Source organism: Rhipicephalus sanguineus, chromosome 7, assembly GCF_013339695.2.
Source record: "Rhipicephalus sanguineus isolate Rsan-2018 chromosome 7, BIME_Rsan_1.4, whole genome shotgun sequence".
Taxonomy (NCBI): domain Eukaryota; kingdom Metazoa; phylum Arthropoda; class Arachnida; order Ixodida; family Ixodidae; genus Rhipicephalus; species Rhipicephalus sanguineus.
Genome location: NC_051182.1, coordinates 105,188,189 through 105,206,106, shown reverse-complemented (window position 1 = coordinate 105,206,106; position 17,918 = coordinate 105,188,189). Strand labels below are relative to the sequence as shown.

The 17,918-nt window shown below is 46.6% G+C and overlaps 1 protein-coding gene across 1 annotated transcript in view; it reads left to right on the top strand.

The window, feature by feature from the left end:
• LOC119399695 (sorting nexin-29) overlaps positions 1-17,918 on the top strand; it is a 41,925-nt gene that overhangs the window by 13,649 nt on the left and 10,358 nt on the right. The window contains 14 exon segments of the mRNA XM_049417816.1: positions 1,187-1,318; positions 1,930-2,023; positions 2,697-2,929; positions 3,755-3,884; positions 5,122-5,237; positions 10,363-10,521; positions 11,044-11,107; positions 11,879-12,007; positions 15,049-15,134; positions 15,501-15,604; positions 16,450-16,566; positions 17,226-17,288; positions 17,392-17,448; positions 17,450-17,485. Coding sequence (XP_049273773.1) covers positions 1,187-1,318; positions 1,930-2,023; positions 2,697-2,929; positions 3,755-3,884; positions 5,122-5,237; positions 10,363-10,521; positions 11,044-11,107; positions 11,879-12,007; positions 15,049-15,134; positions 15,501-15,604; positions 16,450-16,566; positions 17,226-17,288; positions 17,392-17,448; positions 17,450-17,485 — 1,520 coding nt within the window.

The following is a 17,918-nucleotide window of genomic DNA, read 5'->3' as shown; positions in this document are numbered from 1 at the left end:
AACTGTTACAGCGGGCACGCGTCAAGGGTCCAAAACACACTCTTCAGGTTATCTGTGTGTTCTTTGCTCGAGCGTTATCACCGCCAGTATCAGAGGACGCAAAGCCAATACTGCACAAGAGGAAGGTCTTTGATTAGGAGCGCAAACGACACAGACCCGATAAGCCAGATACGACACCAAAACAAAACACAGATGTACACACCGGGTTGAGGTTCTTGCACTAAGTCAGTTTGACGTAGTGTATTTTGATATCATTTTCCTGGATGTGGTTGATTTGATGTTGATAAACAGAGCTAAAAAAATCTGTAAACTGGATGTAATATGGCCAAAGAATGTTTGTGAAGCCACGGTGGCTAAAATGTGAGGAAATACTTGCAATCAATCAGTTTTTATTATTTGAAACTGATTGAAAAATACATTTAAATCTGTGACTTCACACTGATATAAAGGGGCTGAAGCCTCAGCATGACATTTTGTAAAAATTTCATGTCCTTCAGGAAGTTCTGGCTCCATTCTACCTTTTTCTAATTTTCTTCTTACCCCAAGCTAACAAAAATGTATTTTTAAAAGAACACTTTGTCAGCTTAGGTGAATCTGTTACTCTTTACTGTTTCTCTAAACGGCCATTATAAATGCTCGTTGATAACATCTGTTTGTGTTCACTATACTTATTAACGTTTTCACAAGCATGAAGCATGTTCAGTGCTTGTGAAGTTGTGAGCACAACACAGAAGGCAGCGTGTGGGCACGTTCCACAACAGCTGTTGCAGACAGGCCTCCGTTCATGCAGCGCTTTATTTCCATATATGGTATCGGTGGACGCCCTTGCCACATACCTTAGTGATGACGTCATCGGCGACCACACGACGGCACGCACTACTGTGGCGCCGCGGAACCTGTCGTCTCGCCACTGTCATTCACTCCTCCTCACGCTCTCCTCGCTATCGCCATCTTTTATCCTCCACTGCATTCCACGTTCGCTCTGCCGGTTACGCCGACGCTGCTCAACGCAGCAAAGGGCGCCTAAGAGCTGCGCTCTAAAAAATGTGCAACTTCCAAATTGCTTAATGTAACAGAACACGAACTGTGCACAGGCTGACTTTTGCGTCTTTGTCATAAACTGTGTATGTGCTTAGACGATCACACGGCGTAGCCATCCAATCCAAGAACTGTGTATTTCTTGCAGGTCTGGGATCCATCCTGTTTGCAATCAACATTGACAATCCCGATCTGAACCCTCCCGAGTCGAGCGTCACCGTGCGGGGTCTCACGCAGAGTGGACTCGCAGACACACGTCCAGTTCTCGCCAAAGGCTTGGGTATGGCTCCCCTGTCACTGGAAGCAACTAGCTTGTCGAATTTCAAAAACTGAGAAATGAGCCTTTTATTTTGCACATTTGTGCAAGGCATGTGGTGGAGGGCAGCGAGTGAACCTTTTGAAGACCTACTGTGGTGGCTTAAACTTACTTCCTTTGCTTACCGTATTTTCTCGGGGATGACCCACACCCTCAACAATTATTCGCGAAAGATTTTCGAAGAATGATTCGTGCTTATTGCTGCGAAGCTAGCTTCCTTGCATAGCTGTAAAGCACTGCCGTGAATCCACCTTTGCAGACCAGAATATTGCGTTTTTTTTTCTTTTTTGTCGTGACCTTAGCTTCAAATTTTGAAACATTTTCTCTGTGAGTTATAAGCGACAAGATACGGTGCTTATTCACTCGCCCACACCACTAACTCATTCACTCACTTTAATGGGTGTGGTGTCGCGCTTCTAAGCCCAAGGGGGCACAGGTTCACTTCCCAGCAATGGCAGCTGTAATTTGGTTGGGGCAAAATGCAAAAACACCTGCGTGCTTAGTTTTAGGTGCATGTTAAAGTGAATGTTTTAGGCGCATGTTAAGGTTGTAGCAACCGTGTTTTGATCTCACAGTTGAGGGCAAGCGGAAGAAGAAGCGCCGCAAGCCTCGGTCCAACGTGGTCTCCTTCGACGACGAAGACGACGACGATTACACGTTGGACAGCAGGTTAGGGTTTCTTCCGGGCTGCTGGCTCTGTGCAGCCCTTTTGTTGTCCTCTCATTCTGTGCCTTGAAGTCCGTGTCGTGTCTTGATCGACGTTTTCTATTTCCACTGCTGCTGCATAACGAATCATGCCAGCACGAACAATTAGTTAGTGCGTGAACTGTGGTTGCAGAACATACATGCAGCGATGTTTAAATGCACAATAAAGGATCGCCAAAAGTTCTACCTCGACAAAATGACCAGTCTTATTGTGAGTGGTCAGTGGGCAAGATCATTTTCGAGCACCTAGAATTCCCTTTGTGTCTAGTGCACTTGGCCAGTGCTGCAAAAGTTTTGTATGCTTTTCTATAAACACAGTATGAGAATGTGTTGATGCCGGGTGCTTGCTTGTACATTTTGCAGTATCTTGGTGTATGTTTATACCAGTACAATTAAACTGGAACATAGTGAATACACCGCAAAGTGACTACTGACTACCGACTAATGTTAACTAGTGTTGCCTAACGTTGGGTATTCACTCACAACGATATTATAAAAATAATGCTTGTGTAGTACTGTGCCCCTTGCTCACTTCATTAAATAATTTCCACACTGTAATTCTCCTTTGGCAAACTGACAAAAAGAATTTTGCACTTCTTTGGGAGTCCAGACATCGCTGCATGCGGCCGAAATGCAGGTTTCTGGGCAACCACAGTTGCTTCAGTGCACCAGCGACATGCGTCTCGTCTCCCGTGGCAACCGAGTTCCCAGCTGCAACCCTGCAGGCAAACGGTGACGTGTCGTCCGCCGCGGGAGACACCGCCGATGACGAGGGAGCCACCACTGCCGTGCCTGCAAGGGCGCCGGCAGACGACACTCAGAGTGTCGAGTCCCTTGCCACTTCCGATGGGAACCTGTCCGACGAAAGAGGTCAGTGAAGGCTACGTCACTTCTGGAAAGAATAAGTGCTGTCCATCCGTGTCGCAGGATGTGAAAAAGCCTGGCAGTTGAAACCACTGAGCACGTCATGGCTTGCAACTTTCTTAGCATCAGTGCTCTTAACGCCAACAGACAAACGTTGGATACGACACTGCACATCCCGATTTTACACTGAACATAATCCGCCGCTTCTTAACAGTCTTCATGATAACACAGTGGGTATGTTTGTATCATGAGGTACATGAAACGTATATCTTACCTTGATTATTGTATTGCCTAATGAATGTGTTTATGCTTGATGTTTGCTGCTTCTGGTGTGGGACATACCTTGATTATTACATTCAAGAATGTCATTTTTAATCCTGAATTTAATATCTAGCCAAACAAACTTGTTTAAGCATGCTGTGATCTGCTTCTGTTGTGTGATTTTGCACTGTATTTACTACTGCAAAAATGCACTTAAAAAATGGGGCTGTAGGCATGTCAAGCTACACATATATACCTGTAGTCCTGGCATCATTATTTGATGGGGGAAATAAATAAATTCACTTGAATTTGCTGACAGCTTCTGGCACACCAATTCTGCAGTCTGTTGTTACACTAGCACTTACCAGGCAGTGTTATTGAATGTTCTACATCTTTATGGGTGTACTAAGAAGAGTCCCCTTGATAGATATTACTATGGGGCCTTTCCATATTATATTTGATTGGTAATTGTATCAATGACTACTACTGAGATTGATTGATTGTTTGATTGATTGATTGATTGATTGATTGATTGATTGATTGATTGATTGATTTCTGCGTTGGTTGCAGAGCCCAACCCACGGGGCAAGCCATCAGCGGCCATCCCGGTCGAGCGAGCAAAGACGTGGTCAGGGTCAACCGAGTCTTCGGGATCACCGAGGCCTGAGCTGCCCAGTTCTGTGTCCTCATCGCCAATGAGGTGACAGGCCTTTTGTTAATACTGCTAACTCATTAATAATTCCTCAGCATTATATGCCTCGCTATCAGTGAAATGTGTGGAAAAGCTTGCATGAGTTTTGCCATTCGCCATAGCTGAACCCCTTAATGCAAAAAAAGCTTATGGAATCAGATATAAGAATAATAAATTTGGAATAAAGGCCCCTGACCTAATATTTTTGCATATAATTTCAACATATGTATTTGCCTCCCGAGGCTGACTCCAACCAAGAGCCCACAAATTGGGCCAGTAATGGTAGACATTGAATCACCCAAAAGATGTTTGAATGAAAAAAAATTTAATTTATCAACGTGAATGGTTTCAATTATATAGCTGAGCCAGTGATCTCAGAAGTCATGGTCTAGTGAAATTTACGTCCTGCTATAAGTCAGAAGCATAGAGGGAGTGGCCAACAATGTCAGACTTCCATGGTTTGGATTATCAGCTTTTTTTTTTTGTATTGCACCAGTAGCATTCTAAAGTGTCGCTAGGTAAAGGTTGGGAGGAAGTTAAGCGCCAAGTGAAGTGACAAAAGTTAAGGTATGTTATAAACATTCGCAAGTGAGTCTATGTCAAGCTGGGATTTCAGTCACGAATGTCCAACGTACCGTAACTTTTGTTCACGTGGGTCTTGGTCATCCATTTTTGTTTTCTTGCGTACAGTTCTCGTCCCAAATTATTCTGATATGTTGATTTACTTTGTAATTCTCTCAGTCTAGGCAAACTGTAGCTCCGAAACGGCACGTGGAATGGAAGATATTTTGAAAACTACACGTTGTACTAGAAAAATAATTGCATATTTGAAATCTGCGTAACAAATGCGCATAAACTCGACAAGTTTCATCTAAGTCGAAATTGGAGCAGTTTAGAGATGGCTGCGTTAAACAGCTCCACAAACGTAAAAACTCTGATAAGGACACGTCAATAGCATTGAGAGGACAGTGTCCTCTCATTGCTACAGACAGCGTCCAGCGTAGAAACAGCTTTACTTGAGCAAATGTGCTGTCTTATTTGCCACTTGCTTTACCGTGATGGGTGACGACAGGACACACCTTGACGGGCTACAACGACAGGACATGCCGACAGCCTGAGTGCACAAGGGGCTTCGCACCTAATAAAGACTTTTTAAGCCAGTGTTCAAACGCGGTATCCTCCCTAAGTGTCATCTCAGACTCATCTATTATACGGGATACGTCGTTTTTCTGTTCTTTGGCTGCAGCCATGGCAAGGAAGCGGGGACCAGCTGTCAGCCGTCGTCGCTGACGCCAATCCTGGACCTCTCCATCGGGGACCTCATTCCAGTGTGCCATCCCGCGGAAGATGGCGCTAGATCAGGTGCGACAACTGGCCCTTGCAATGACGTTGTAGTGTCTTCCATACTTTCCTTCGCCGATGTCATTCATAGTTATAGTGAATGCTCCACTTAACGAAGGTATCTGCCTGTAAGATGCAACTTCATTGAGAGGAAAACCTGTTCCAGCTGCTGCTGCATTGTTAGGGTGCAAATAGGAGCACCAGTAAAAGACGGAGATGAAGATGTGGCATACTTTTCTTCTTCTTCTGGCACGACGCACTTGGGACATAGACTAGTAGTGGGTAGTCGGCTGAGGAAAAAGGAAGAAGTAGTTGGAACAATGGCGGAGATACATTAATAAACCGCGCTGTGTTTTCGGAACCGCGTTTCAGAGTGCTATATTTATTGGTGACCCGGACTACGAACGCGACCTTCCATGGAGCAGCGTGAGCATCTCGACGGCCTCAGCCCTGGTACCGCTGCCACTGCACCTGGCCATGTACCCTCTTCCGGTGTTGTTGGAGGTACTACTACTATAACGCTACCACAGCTGTGGCTTGCCGATCCCTCCTTATGGTTCATTCGAGTCGAGAACAAGTTCCGCATTCATCGCATCACGTCAGAAGTTCGCAAGCATGAGATGCTCGTTGAAGCGTTGCCGCCACAGGCAATGGCCGAAATACGCGACATCCTCGTGGGCCCGCCTGGTGACACTCCATATACGACAGTCAAACAGGCTCTTCTTCACCGACTCGTTCCGCCTAAGCATCGGCGCATTCAGCAACTTCTGTGCAACGAAGAGCTCGGGGACCGCCGTCCTACACAGTTTCTACGTCACCTGCAGCATCTACTTGGGGACCAGCCGGACGGCTTGGAAACATCCATACTACGTGAGTTGTTTCTACAGCGTCTTCCACCTACCGTGCGAATGGCTCTTGTCCCAGCTCAGGATAAGACGCTGTCGGAGCTGGCAGAAATGGCCGATGACATGATGGACGTGGCTCCGGCAGTCATAAACGCTGCCCACACCTCTCCGATTTCCGAAGCAGATTCCCTTCGAGAAACGGTAAAAGATCTCGCAGCTGAAGTCGCCAACTTGCGTCTGCAATTGCTGAGCATTCGCAACTTAAATGACCAGCCTCGTCCACACCGACCATCTCTCACGTCGCCTGCTCCGCAACGGCCCCGCCACCAGCCCGAGCACCGCTTTTCACCGCGGAACACATGCTACTATCACCGGCGTTTTCGTGCCGCGGCTCGCAGATGTGTGCCACCCTGCTCATGGCGCATGGGAAACGCTCCGGCCGATCGTCAATAACAGCGGCGGGCGATCAAGGCCAAGCATCAAGCCGCCTCTTCCACATCACCGACAGAACCACAGGTCTTCGCTTGCTGGTGGACACTGGAGCAGAAGTCAGCATAATTCCAGCGTCCAAAACTGACCGGCGTCTCCGCGAGAAGTCAACTCCTTTACAAGCGATCAATTCTTCGGTCATCGCAACTTACGGACAGAAGTCTCTGACCCTTGATCTCGGTCTCAAGAGGAAACTGCAGTGGTTATTTTGGATAGCAGACGTACGCTACGCAATCTTAGGCGCCGATTTCTTAAGGCATTTTCATCTGCTCGTGGATATGAACCGCTGTCGCCTGGTGGATAGCTATACCGGCTTATCGGTCAATGGTTTTCTGTCACGCGCTACGGCCCTAAACCCCACTTTCGTGAAACCGCCTACGTCACCATATACAGCTCTGCTCAAAGAGTTTCCGGAGATTACAACGCAGTCTCCAATGGATAAGACCCCCAAGCACACTGTGACCCACTGCATCGTAACCACAGGCCCACCGGTTCACTGCCGCCCTCGCCGACTTGGCCCTGATAAACTTCGCATTGCTCGCAACGAGTTTGAGCATATGTTACAGCTGCAGATCATTCGTCCGTCATCAAGCTCGTGGTCGTCGGCGCTACACATGGTTCCCAAGAAGAACAATGACTGGCGGCCCTGTGGTGATTATCGGGCTCTCAATGCAGTCACCGTTCCAGATCGATACCCGTTACCCAATATTCAGGACTGTACTGCCTTTTTAACCGGCACAACAGTATACTCGAAGATTGATCTCGTGAAAGCTTATCACCAGATCCCCGTTGAGCCTTCTGACATTCCCAAAACTGCAATAATTACCCCATTTGGACTCTATGAGTATTTACGAATGCCCTTCGGTTTGAGAAACGCAGCTCAGACATTTCAGCGTTTTATAGACGAAGTCACAAGAGGCTTGCCGTTTTGTTTCGCCTATATCGACGATCTTCTCGTTGCCAGCAAGGACGCTGAAACGCACAAGGCACATCTACGTGAGCTTTTCACTCGACTGCGTGATTACGACCTTGTCATCAATGTAGAAAAGTGTCAGTTTGGAGTCTCGGAGATAGCATTCCTCGGACATCAGATCACTAAAGATGGCATCACTCCTCTACCTGACAAGGTTCAAGCTATCCTCGAGTACCCGCCTCCCACGTCCATACGTAGTCTGCGACGTTTTCTCGGACTCGTCAATTTTTATCGCCGCTTCATCCCTACATGCTCTACACTGCTGCAGCCTCTGGAAGCACTACTCTCGACTTCGCAAGCCGAGTCAGCCGCACTTCCCTGAGACACGGTCGCGGATCAAGCTTTTTCCGCGGTTAAGACCAAACTCGCCCAGGCCACCCTCCTGCATCACCCTTCACCAACTGCTCCCACTAGCCTCATGGTGGACGCTTCTTCAGAAGCAGTTGGAGCCGCTCTTCATCAATGGATCAATGGTGCATGGGCTCCAATTTCCTTCTTCTCCCGCAAGTTACGCGACACTGAGCGCCGATACAGTACTTTCGGACGGGAGCTCCTCGCGGCCTACCTTGCGGTGAAGCATTTCAGGTACTTCCTTGAAGGGCGACAATTTGCCATTCTCACCGACCACAAGCCACTTGTTTCGGCTTTACGTTCCTGCAGTGCCACGCACACTCCTAGAGAACTTCGGCACCTTGCTTTCATTGCCGAATTCACCACAGACATACGTTATGTAAAAGGCAGCTTTAACAGTGCAGCGGACGCTCTCAGTCGTATTACCATCAATGCCACGACAGGCACCACCGACCTTTCATTGTCTTCGCTCGCGGAGGCACAGGCATTAGACGATGAGCTTCCACGACTCCGATACTCTACTTCCCTCCGACTGGAACAAGTTAACTTTCCCGACGACGACGTTACGCTCTGGTGCGATGTTTCACACAACTGCACTCGTATCTATGTTCCTTCACAGCTGCGTCGTGCTGTTTTTGACACCCTCCACTCCATCTGCCATCCAGGCGTAAGAGCTACGCAACACCTGGTCACTGAACGCTATGTCTGGCCGCGCATACGCGCTAACATTCGTGACTGGGTTCGCACTTGCACAGCGTGTCAGCGTATCAAGGTACAACGGCACACCAAGCCTCCATGGGGAAAATTCCCTCTCCCTGATGCACGTTTCGACACCACTCATTTGGACATTGTCGGGCCTTTACCTCCATGTCGGGGAAATACGTATTTGCTTACGTGTATTGACAGGTACACTAGGTGGCCTGAAGCAGCTCCAATGCGTGACATCACGGCAGAAACAGTTGCTCGTACCTTTCTTGCTACCTGGATTAGCCGTTTCGGTGTACCATCAACGGTGACTACCGATCGAGGCAGACAGTTTGAGTCAGCGCTTTTCACCTCTGTCACATCTCTACTGGGTTGTGCGCGTATTCGCACAACTGCGTATCATCCAGCATCAAATGGCTTAGTGGAGAGACTCCACCGTCATCTAAAAGCAGCACTCGCCTCGCAGCCTCACGCCGAAGATTGGGTATCACACCTCCCCATCGTGCTTCTCGGCCTGCGTTCAACACTTCGGCCAGAACTTGCCTGCTCTGTAGCCGAGATGGTTTATGGCTGCACACTCCGTTTGCCTGGTGACCTCGTCAGCCCCGTTACTACGCAGAGTGTTTCGGATCCATCTTCTTTCGTCCAGCGTCTGCGGGTCTTCATGCAAAACTTGCGCCCATCACCAACTTCAGCTCACACTAAGAACGACGTTTTTCTGCCGGCAAACCTACAGACATCTTCACACGTTTTTGTTCGTGTCGATGCGTCTCGCCGTGCTCTTCAGCCTCGCTATGACGGTCCTTTCCCAGTCATCAAGCGTTCTGAACATCATTTTACAATCCTGCGTAATGGGCATGAAGACACAGTCAGCATTGAAAGGATCAAGCCGGCACCCATTCTGACAAGTTCCGTCTGATCATTTTTTTTTCTTCAAGTGCCCACGGCCACTTGTCTGCAGGGGGGGCCTATCTGTGGCATACTTTTCTTCTTCTTCTGGCACGACGCACTTGGGACATAGACTAGTAGTGGGTAGTCGGCTGAGGAAAAAGGAAGAAGTAGTTGGAACAATGGCGGAGATACATTAATAAACCGCGCTGTGTTTTCGGAACCGCGTTTCAGAGTGCTATAAAGAGAATTGTTGTTTGTGCTTGTACTTGCACTGCTCTGACTGCTGATCACTTCACCTGTGCTAATTCTGTGATAAATGCCTCATGGGCTCAACACGAAAGTATGTCATCAAGTGGTGGAGGTGCTGGTTCTCACCCAGACGCTACCTTCACTATCAATTATACCCGATGAAGCTGCACAGCAGAATGCTACCCCACCCAAAGCTATCCGCTCTGCTGCCCCATGTTCCAAGAGCATTGTTGATTCTGGACATATGTAGACCAGTCTACATGTAGTCTTCTTGCATTCGCGTTAATTCGCAGTCACCCACTAAGGCACACCTCAATCGCATCCCAGTTTTCGACACGTAAAACCCCAGAATTTCCTTACATTTTATTTAAGATCATTCTTATAATGTGAAGCAGTTAGTCACATGATACACATTTTTCTTTTCATATGTCTCTGATATTTTGCTCGTTGATGCATAAAAGTAACGTGAGACTGTCTTTGTTCTTTCTTTTCCGCCTCCCGTATGCTTAGATTTAGGTGCACGTTAAAGAACCCCAGGTGGTCGAAATTTCCGGAGCCTTCCAATATGGTGTCTCTCGTAATCGTATCATGGTTTTCAGATGTAAAACCCGAACAAGTATTATTATCTTTTCTTTCTGCACAGAGGACTCCATTCCCAGCTACAGTGAAGACACGGAGACGGCAGCGGCTGCTCTAATGCTGGCGCAGAACGTGTCGTCTCTCGCGCTCAGCGCCGTTGAGTCGCCGAGTGCTGCGGCTGTGGAAGCTGAGCTTTCCTCTGACATGGCGTCGGCAACACCAGGTTAGCAGGCAAAGTAGCTTGCACATTTTGTGTGTTACTGCTTGTATTTTTTCTGTTGCCCAGCTAGCACTTTGTGGATGAGTGACTGTGGTGTTGCGGGTTAGCATTCCGAGACCACCTAAATGAAAAAGAAATGTTGACTCGCCATCCCGGCCGTCCGAACGTGAATGTCCAGCGAAGCTGTGGAAAACCATTACCGCACCTGTGGACAGGGTCACCCATTTTTTATAAGTGCAAAGGCATCATAAGGCCCACGAACTGAAAAATGCAGTGTTAACACGTTATGGTGCCCAAACCCACGTGACATAGTGGTGATGTCACATTTGACTCGATGACATAACATGATCGCGTCATCATGGTGAACATCCTGTGATGATCACATCATCGCGTCAAAGATCTTGTGATGACGTGGAACTTGAATTTTGTGAAGATTCAAGACATGAATCTTGTGAAGCATATGAAATGTTATGTTACTAGATAATGTCAGACTGTCTGATAGCTGCTGCTTTCTTTATGTTGCAGATGAGCTCAAGCAAGCCCTGCTTGTGATGACTCAGCAAATCAAGGATGTTGAACAGGAGAACACGTGAGTGCTACCTTAAAAGAAATTTTTTTTGTTACTTATTGATTTATTGAATGAATGGGCGATTTGCTGATGTTTGGTAAATTTGGAGTGGAGGAAATAGTGTCGTAACTAACTTGCTGAAATGTTTGCACGCTAGTTATCTTGTGGCTAGCAAGGAATTCAGGAATGTTAAAGGAAGCAGGGATGCAATTTCATAAACAAGAGATATATATAAAGAATGGAAAGAGTTTTTCAATGCTTCAGGTGAAATCATAAGCAAAATAAAGTATGGATGCTAACAGACTTTATTTATTTATTTATTTTTTAATCTGCATGTTGGCTAAAGTCGAGTGTTACAATACCCACATGGGGCATTTATATGGAGCGTTTTGAAGGAATAATATCTGAGGATTTATGTGCCAGAACCGCGATATGGATTATGAGGCATATCATAGTGGAGGGCTCCGGAAATTTCGGCCATCTGGTGGTCTTTAACGTGCACTGACGTCGCACACTACATGGGCCTCTAGCATTTCGCCTCCATCAAAATGCGACCGCCATGGCTGAGCACCGTAACCGCTACACCACCGCGGTGGACCGTTTTGAAGCAAGGGAAGGTTTATTTTTATTTAAGAGAAACTGTTCAAAATTTGTCAGTTATGCAAAAATTTAGGATAATAAGGTAGTTTTATTTAAAAAAAAAAGAATTGTTGGAACAGAAAGAGTTAGTACACATACGTTAAAATGCATACAGCCTGGTGCTTAACATCCATTCAACTTGCTTCTGTGCAGTACCCTGCGAAGGATGGTGGAGCAGGAGAGCGAAATGAGTGCCAAACTGCGGGCCGATGCCCGGGAGGCTGAAAAGCAGACCATTGAGCGGCTGGACAAACAGGAGTCCCGGATACAGACACTTACCAGGTAGTGTATCAATACAAAACCTTTTAGAGTGATAGCTCGTACTCCTCCCTGTACAAACCCAAAATACGACTTTGTGCATGTGTTTGACCTTGAAGCTCAGACAAGGTCACTTTCCTCCTCCTTGCATGTACGTCGTCATGGCAACGGACATGCGCAGTGTCGGGTTGGTCTCCTTTCCCGCGCACCCCGTTCCGTTGGTTGGCAGAGTCTCGCGCCTCAAAGCCTCTACTTTTATCACGTGAATCTCAAGTGCGGAGCACTTTAGGGGCCAAAACCGCTCAAAACTGGGTGAAAATGAACGACCAAGGTCTAAAACAATATAATTAACCAGGCTTGTGCGAATAGTAAACTTTAGGTCCGAAACGAATTGAAGCGAATAGTGATTTGGTCGAATAATTTCGAATCGAATTCGAATAGTATATGTCATACGTTATAAAGAAAAATGAGCATATTTGTCATGACCCAACTAACCTGCACAATGTTTTTGTTAAATTGAAACAAGGCAGCATGTGCAAATGTCATTCTTTTAGATGCGAAGCAGCTCTTTGACTAGCCTGTGTAACGCTGTCCCTCCATCCGCACAAAAGCAAGGCAACGCGCTTCCTTCGGCGCAGGTGTTGGAGCGGTGCCAAGTAGGTCACGCTGCAGCTTGGCGTTGATGTCACGCACCCCTCGCACGCTTCCCTCGCAGGTGCGCGCGTACGTCACTCTCTCCCTCACCCGCCGGAGCGCCCGCAGCTGCCGGCTCCAACGCCCGCTCGCCTCCCGTGTCTGCGTTTCAAACAAACGTTTACACCAGTACACGATACGCCGAGTTTCGCTTCAAACGAATCTTCCAGCGCTCACCGCAGCACCCGCGTTAGCGCCGTTCAACCCGTGACGCCACCCGTGCGCAACGCTGCTGCTTCGCATCCCATCAGCGTTCCCTTCGGGGAGATGGTCCAATTTTTTTGGTTGCAAGGAAGTGGAAGCAACTTTGAATAGTACCAGGATTTGACTTTCGGTACAGTGCAAGTGATAAGCTGTAAAATGTGTTACATTCTAAAATTTACTATACTTAGAGCATATAGACTCGTATAACAAGCTTTTAAACTTAAAAAATAATGAATCAATGTGAGGGTAATATGTTCATTTAAAAAGACACTAAAGAGAAACGATGAATCGGTTCACATAGATAAATTGTGCTCTGAGAACTCTAATGTCGTTAATATCGCCATCATACGTTTATTAATAGAGGAGAAAATCAAGTTCAAAGCTTCATTTTTAAATTTTGCGCCGAAATCCCGCGTGACGTCACGGATTTAAAAGTGTACTTATCGTATTTTGGCGCCATTAGCTCAACAAAATTACCCCAGACTTGGTATGTTAAGTCTATGGCCCCCTCAGAGGACAATGCACTTATTTTCAACGATTAGGAGCTAGTACATAGTCCCTAGTAGGCGCCGTCAAAACATGTGACATCACGGCGAATGGTGTGGAAACATCAAGGTGGCGCCGCCACCCACATTTTGTTTGGCGCGTTTTCTCGCTTGCTAAGCGGCTTCTTGCCGCAAGCGTGGTGTTTTTGGTATTGTGAAAGAGTGCTTTACTAATATGAGAAAAATCGTTTTGCTCTTTAGCGTCCCTTTAACCTTGAAGTGAGGCTTCGCAGCAGTGCGGATTTTGCCTGGAAAGGTGTATTCACGGTATAGCATCCCTCCACTGATTGAAACCACCTTTACAGGGGGGGGGGTTACATGCAGACTAATATACACCTATGCGTTCATTTCGAATACTTCGAAATTTCCAGTAATTTAAATTCAAATCAAAGCGAATTCGAATACTGTAATATTCGTTTGCATATTCGAAGTGCTCGAATATTCGCACAAGCCTCTAATTAACAGAAAACACCAAGAAGTAATTGGAATAATTAACCTAAAATCGCTAAATACGCTTCGGAAACATGGTCTTGACTCTCGTGGCGCACAAGAGGTGGCGCCACTGCCTCGCCATAAGCCCGATAGCTCCTCCCATGTGCACTTCGCCGGCGCTTGGTCACTAGATCTGCAGGGGGAAACAACTTGACGGAACTTGCTGCCGACGACACGTATCCCAAGTGCCGTGACAAGCAGGAGTCGATAAAGCGCATCAAAAAGTTGTGTGCATGTAGCACACCGAGTTTGCCAATCTCCCTAACAAGATTCTACCTGTTTCGGGGAAACCCTACACGCTTACCTCAAACATTAACGTTGTCGTCAATGAGGTAAACGGAGCAGTGGGAACCAGGCCCAGAGCCAGGAATTTTTTTCGATGGGGGGGCCCACTTGCTGAAAACTTGACTATTTGAGAAAAACAACTATTTTTATCATTTATTTTTAGTCAAAACACCTACTTCAAAAAATATAGGGGGGGGGGGCGAGCTTGCCCCCCCCCCCCCCCCCCCGGCTATGGGCCTGGTGGGAACCCTACGAACAGGAATCGCTACGTGACCGTGCTATGCACTTCCTCAGGATTCCCAGTAGTGGAGCTGCATTTGGTTTATTCTCCTTTTCCCCCTAGCTCACAAACTGGGTAAAAAAATGGGGACTTTGCTTCTAGTTAACCTCTTCACTTTTCTTTCATAGTGGAAAAGAGTACCATCAGTGAGGACTGGCGTACACAATACGTGAACGCTGCAGTATACTACAATGCGCGTATCCTTAGTCCTCGACTCGTGTTGCCATTTTTCTGCAGCGTGAAATACAGTCAAACGTTTTTGTAAAGTTCTTGAGGCCTTTGAAATGCATGTCATTTCATGGTACAGGTCATGTGCCATAGTGCTCACAATAGAGCTAGGACATAAAGAATCAATTTCTTGTAGAGGCGTTCCTTATTAAGGCACCCAACTGAACTAGTCCAGTCTTGCTTCTTTTTGTAGCGCTTTTCACTCGGAGTCTCTTAAATTCGACCTACTTCGGGTTGCAGCAACTTTTGTGGATGAGAATTGAGCAACCTGTGCAGAACTGGCTGTTTGTTTGTGACTGTCGAACGGCAAAACCCGATTTTTCCCTGATTTGGTGCAGGGAAAACCAGTTGCTGAAGCACCAGCTTAAGAAGTACATAGCAGCAGTGCAGATGCTGAAGCGGGACGGCCTGGCAGCTCACGAGGGTAAGCGTTAGCCCGCCAAACTTGTCGAGGCTGGAATCTTTCGATTATCTCTGTAAAACATGGTAATATATCCACCCCTGGATTGCGTATGGATGACGCAGTTGCTCTGAAGAATGCTTGCTCTTTCTACTTTTTTTTATGTTTGTTTGGACTGGGAATGCGTTGATGAAATCTTGTATTACGGCTAGTACTGATTTTATGTGGCCGATCACGCAAATGAACTCAGGGCCACGCATTGAGTGGTTGTGCCCAAGACTAGTGGTTATACTAGTGGGCCATATGCAAGTCCTTCATGAATGCGACGTGTGAAGTTAGTAAAGCAGCAAATGTGCATGCGATTGTTGGTGTTTGGTCTTGCTGTCGCAGAGCTCCGAAACATGGTGGGAGATGTCGAGCCCGCCATTCCGGACGCCAAGCCGCACATCGACCACCAGTTCGAGGCCAGCGAGTATGAGAAGAAGCTGGTTCAGGTATGCAACGCTGCCAACTGCACCAAGCGCAGTTGCCTACGTACGCAGTTGCTTTACCACGAGTTGCGCGAAGCTGCACTGAGGCAACACTACTCTCAGAGCTGTGTTTGCTGTTTTTCTTTTGCCTAGTTTAGATTCTCCAATTTAGGTTCCTGCAAACATGTTAGGCACGTAAATCGTTCGGTAAGGGGTTGCCAATATCAATGCATTATCTTTAGAACAAGTCATGAGCACAGCTGCATATATTTAATCCTTGCAGTGATCCTTTAGATGTGCTTAAGCATGTCATGTAAAGGTGACGACATGAATGAATGAACGTGAATGGACGTTAACCTTACAGGAATAGCTACAATGGAGGGCTCCTCTGTCTAAAAATTATGATAATGCACTCGGCATCTGTTACTTCTATTGCCTTCTTAACATCGCAGAAGAGCTAGGACATTGCAGGGCAAAAACTGTGACTTGGAGCATTGGAGTAGCTTTGTCACTTGCTGCCCAATGTTGCTGTCCAAAAACGGTTTCTGGGTGTCACGATTGTGCTTCGTCATCATCGTCGCTGTCTTCATCGGGCTGAACTGACTATGTTCACAATTATTATCGTCATCTAGACAGCTATTGCTATTTTAGGTGACGCGTAGCAGGCATAGCAGAGGCAACGTCAAATCGCGTCATAGTTATATGCCTTATTGTCAAAGTCGTCATCACATATTTGTGGCTACGTGGTGTTCACATGCACAATAAATGAACGTAATTTCTAATTGTCTGCATAAACCAGCGGATTTTCAGGGCTGTGTGCTACGTTCGCCTGTCGTACATGATGATCATGTTGTGGGTGCTATTTGCAGGTGGCTGAGATGCATGGGGAGCTGATGGAGTTCAACGAGCGGCTGCATCGTATGCTGCTCTTCCGCGAGTGCACCATCCGCAGGCTACGAGAAGAACTCACAGACCTGCGCGGACCGGTGAGCACAATGTCATGGCTTCCTTCTGCTGTGATTGAACTAAGGTTGCTAACAGCTCCAAGTTTAACGACGCATTTGAGATTTCTGAGTGAATGTCCTTAATTTTCCAGCTGACGTGATGATGGCCAAATGTCCTAGCAAATTACTAGTAATGAGCCAAATTTCCTCTTTAGGACGCGTGACTGTTATACTGTACATTCATCTTTATGTCTTCTGTTTTATTCTCATAAACATGAAGTCACTTTTGGTTTTGTCATGGTTTTAGTGTGTCATGGTTTGTTGTGGTTTGGTTTGTCATGGTTTTAGTATCATAATTTTGGTTTGTCATGGTTTTAGTCATGGTTTTAATTTGGTTTGTCGTGGTTTTGTCATGGTTATTGTAGGGCAACTGATCGTTCACGGTACCTTATTCTTTATTTGTTCAGATAAAATTATTTATAAATTTGTGTGGCTCCTGGCATAGACCGACACTGTTGCTTGATGCCACCGCCCTACCGTCTCATTTCAACATTATCCACAAGAGAGTTTCCAAGCCTAGGTTTAACAGCCTTGGCGCAATTTTTGTGGAATTACATAGACAAACTAAGCTCTTGATGCATTCCAAGTTTGTTGCCTAATTCGAGGCAGTTTCTTTAGCACCTTCGAAATTTTGGTTGCAGCTGCCCGATGAAAACCAGACTTCCGATGACGACCTGAGCGTAACATCGGACTATGATGCGTGAGTCGTCGTCTCCTTGCTTCGTTTTCCGCTTTTGTTTAATCACATTGTCTTGAACATGCTGTAAAGCGAGCTTGCCACCCCTTTGGTTTTTGCTTGCAGGTCAGTCGCAGAGCGCATCTCTGAGGCCGCTGATCAACTTGTGGATACCTTCAGCATTCCTTCGCTGGGCATCAGTCACATGCATTCCACGTCTACCAAGTAAGCACAGTGCAGAGAACCATTAGCTTTTCTCACGAGGATGCGGTAGGTTAGCAGGCTCTTGTGAAAAGAATGACTCACTGAAAAATGACTCACTGAAAGGCCATATTGCATTTATTTGGCAGGTCTCAGCATCTACGGTAGAGTCTCGATCATTCAAAATTTCAGTTAATTCAAACAAATCTTAAGTTTTTCGTTGGCCCACCATGTTTTGAATGTATTTTAAAGCCACTTAAGGGGGGACGCGCCCTTTGAAAATCGAAAAATCGCGAAAATCTCGGTTCTTGAAAAACCGTATATTTGGGCTGTACGTATTACAAACGACCTTTCCTGTAATTATGAACGCCTAAAACATCGTAAAAGTACGTCAAATCGGGTAATAACGAGCAGCGGCAGCTGCTGCGCCGGCCAAACAAGCGCCGAAACAAGCCCA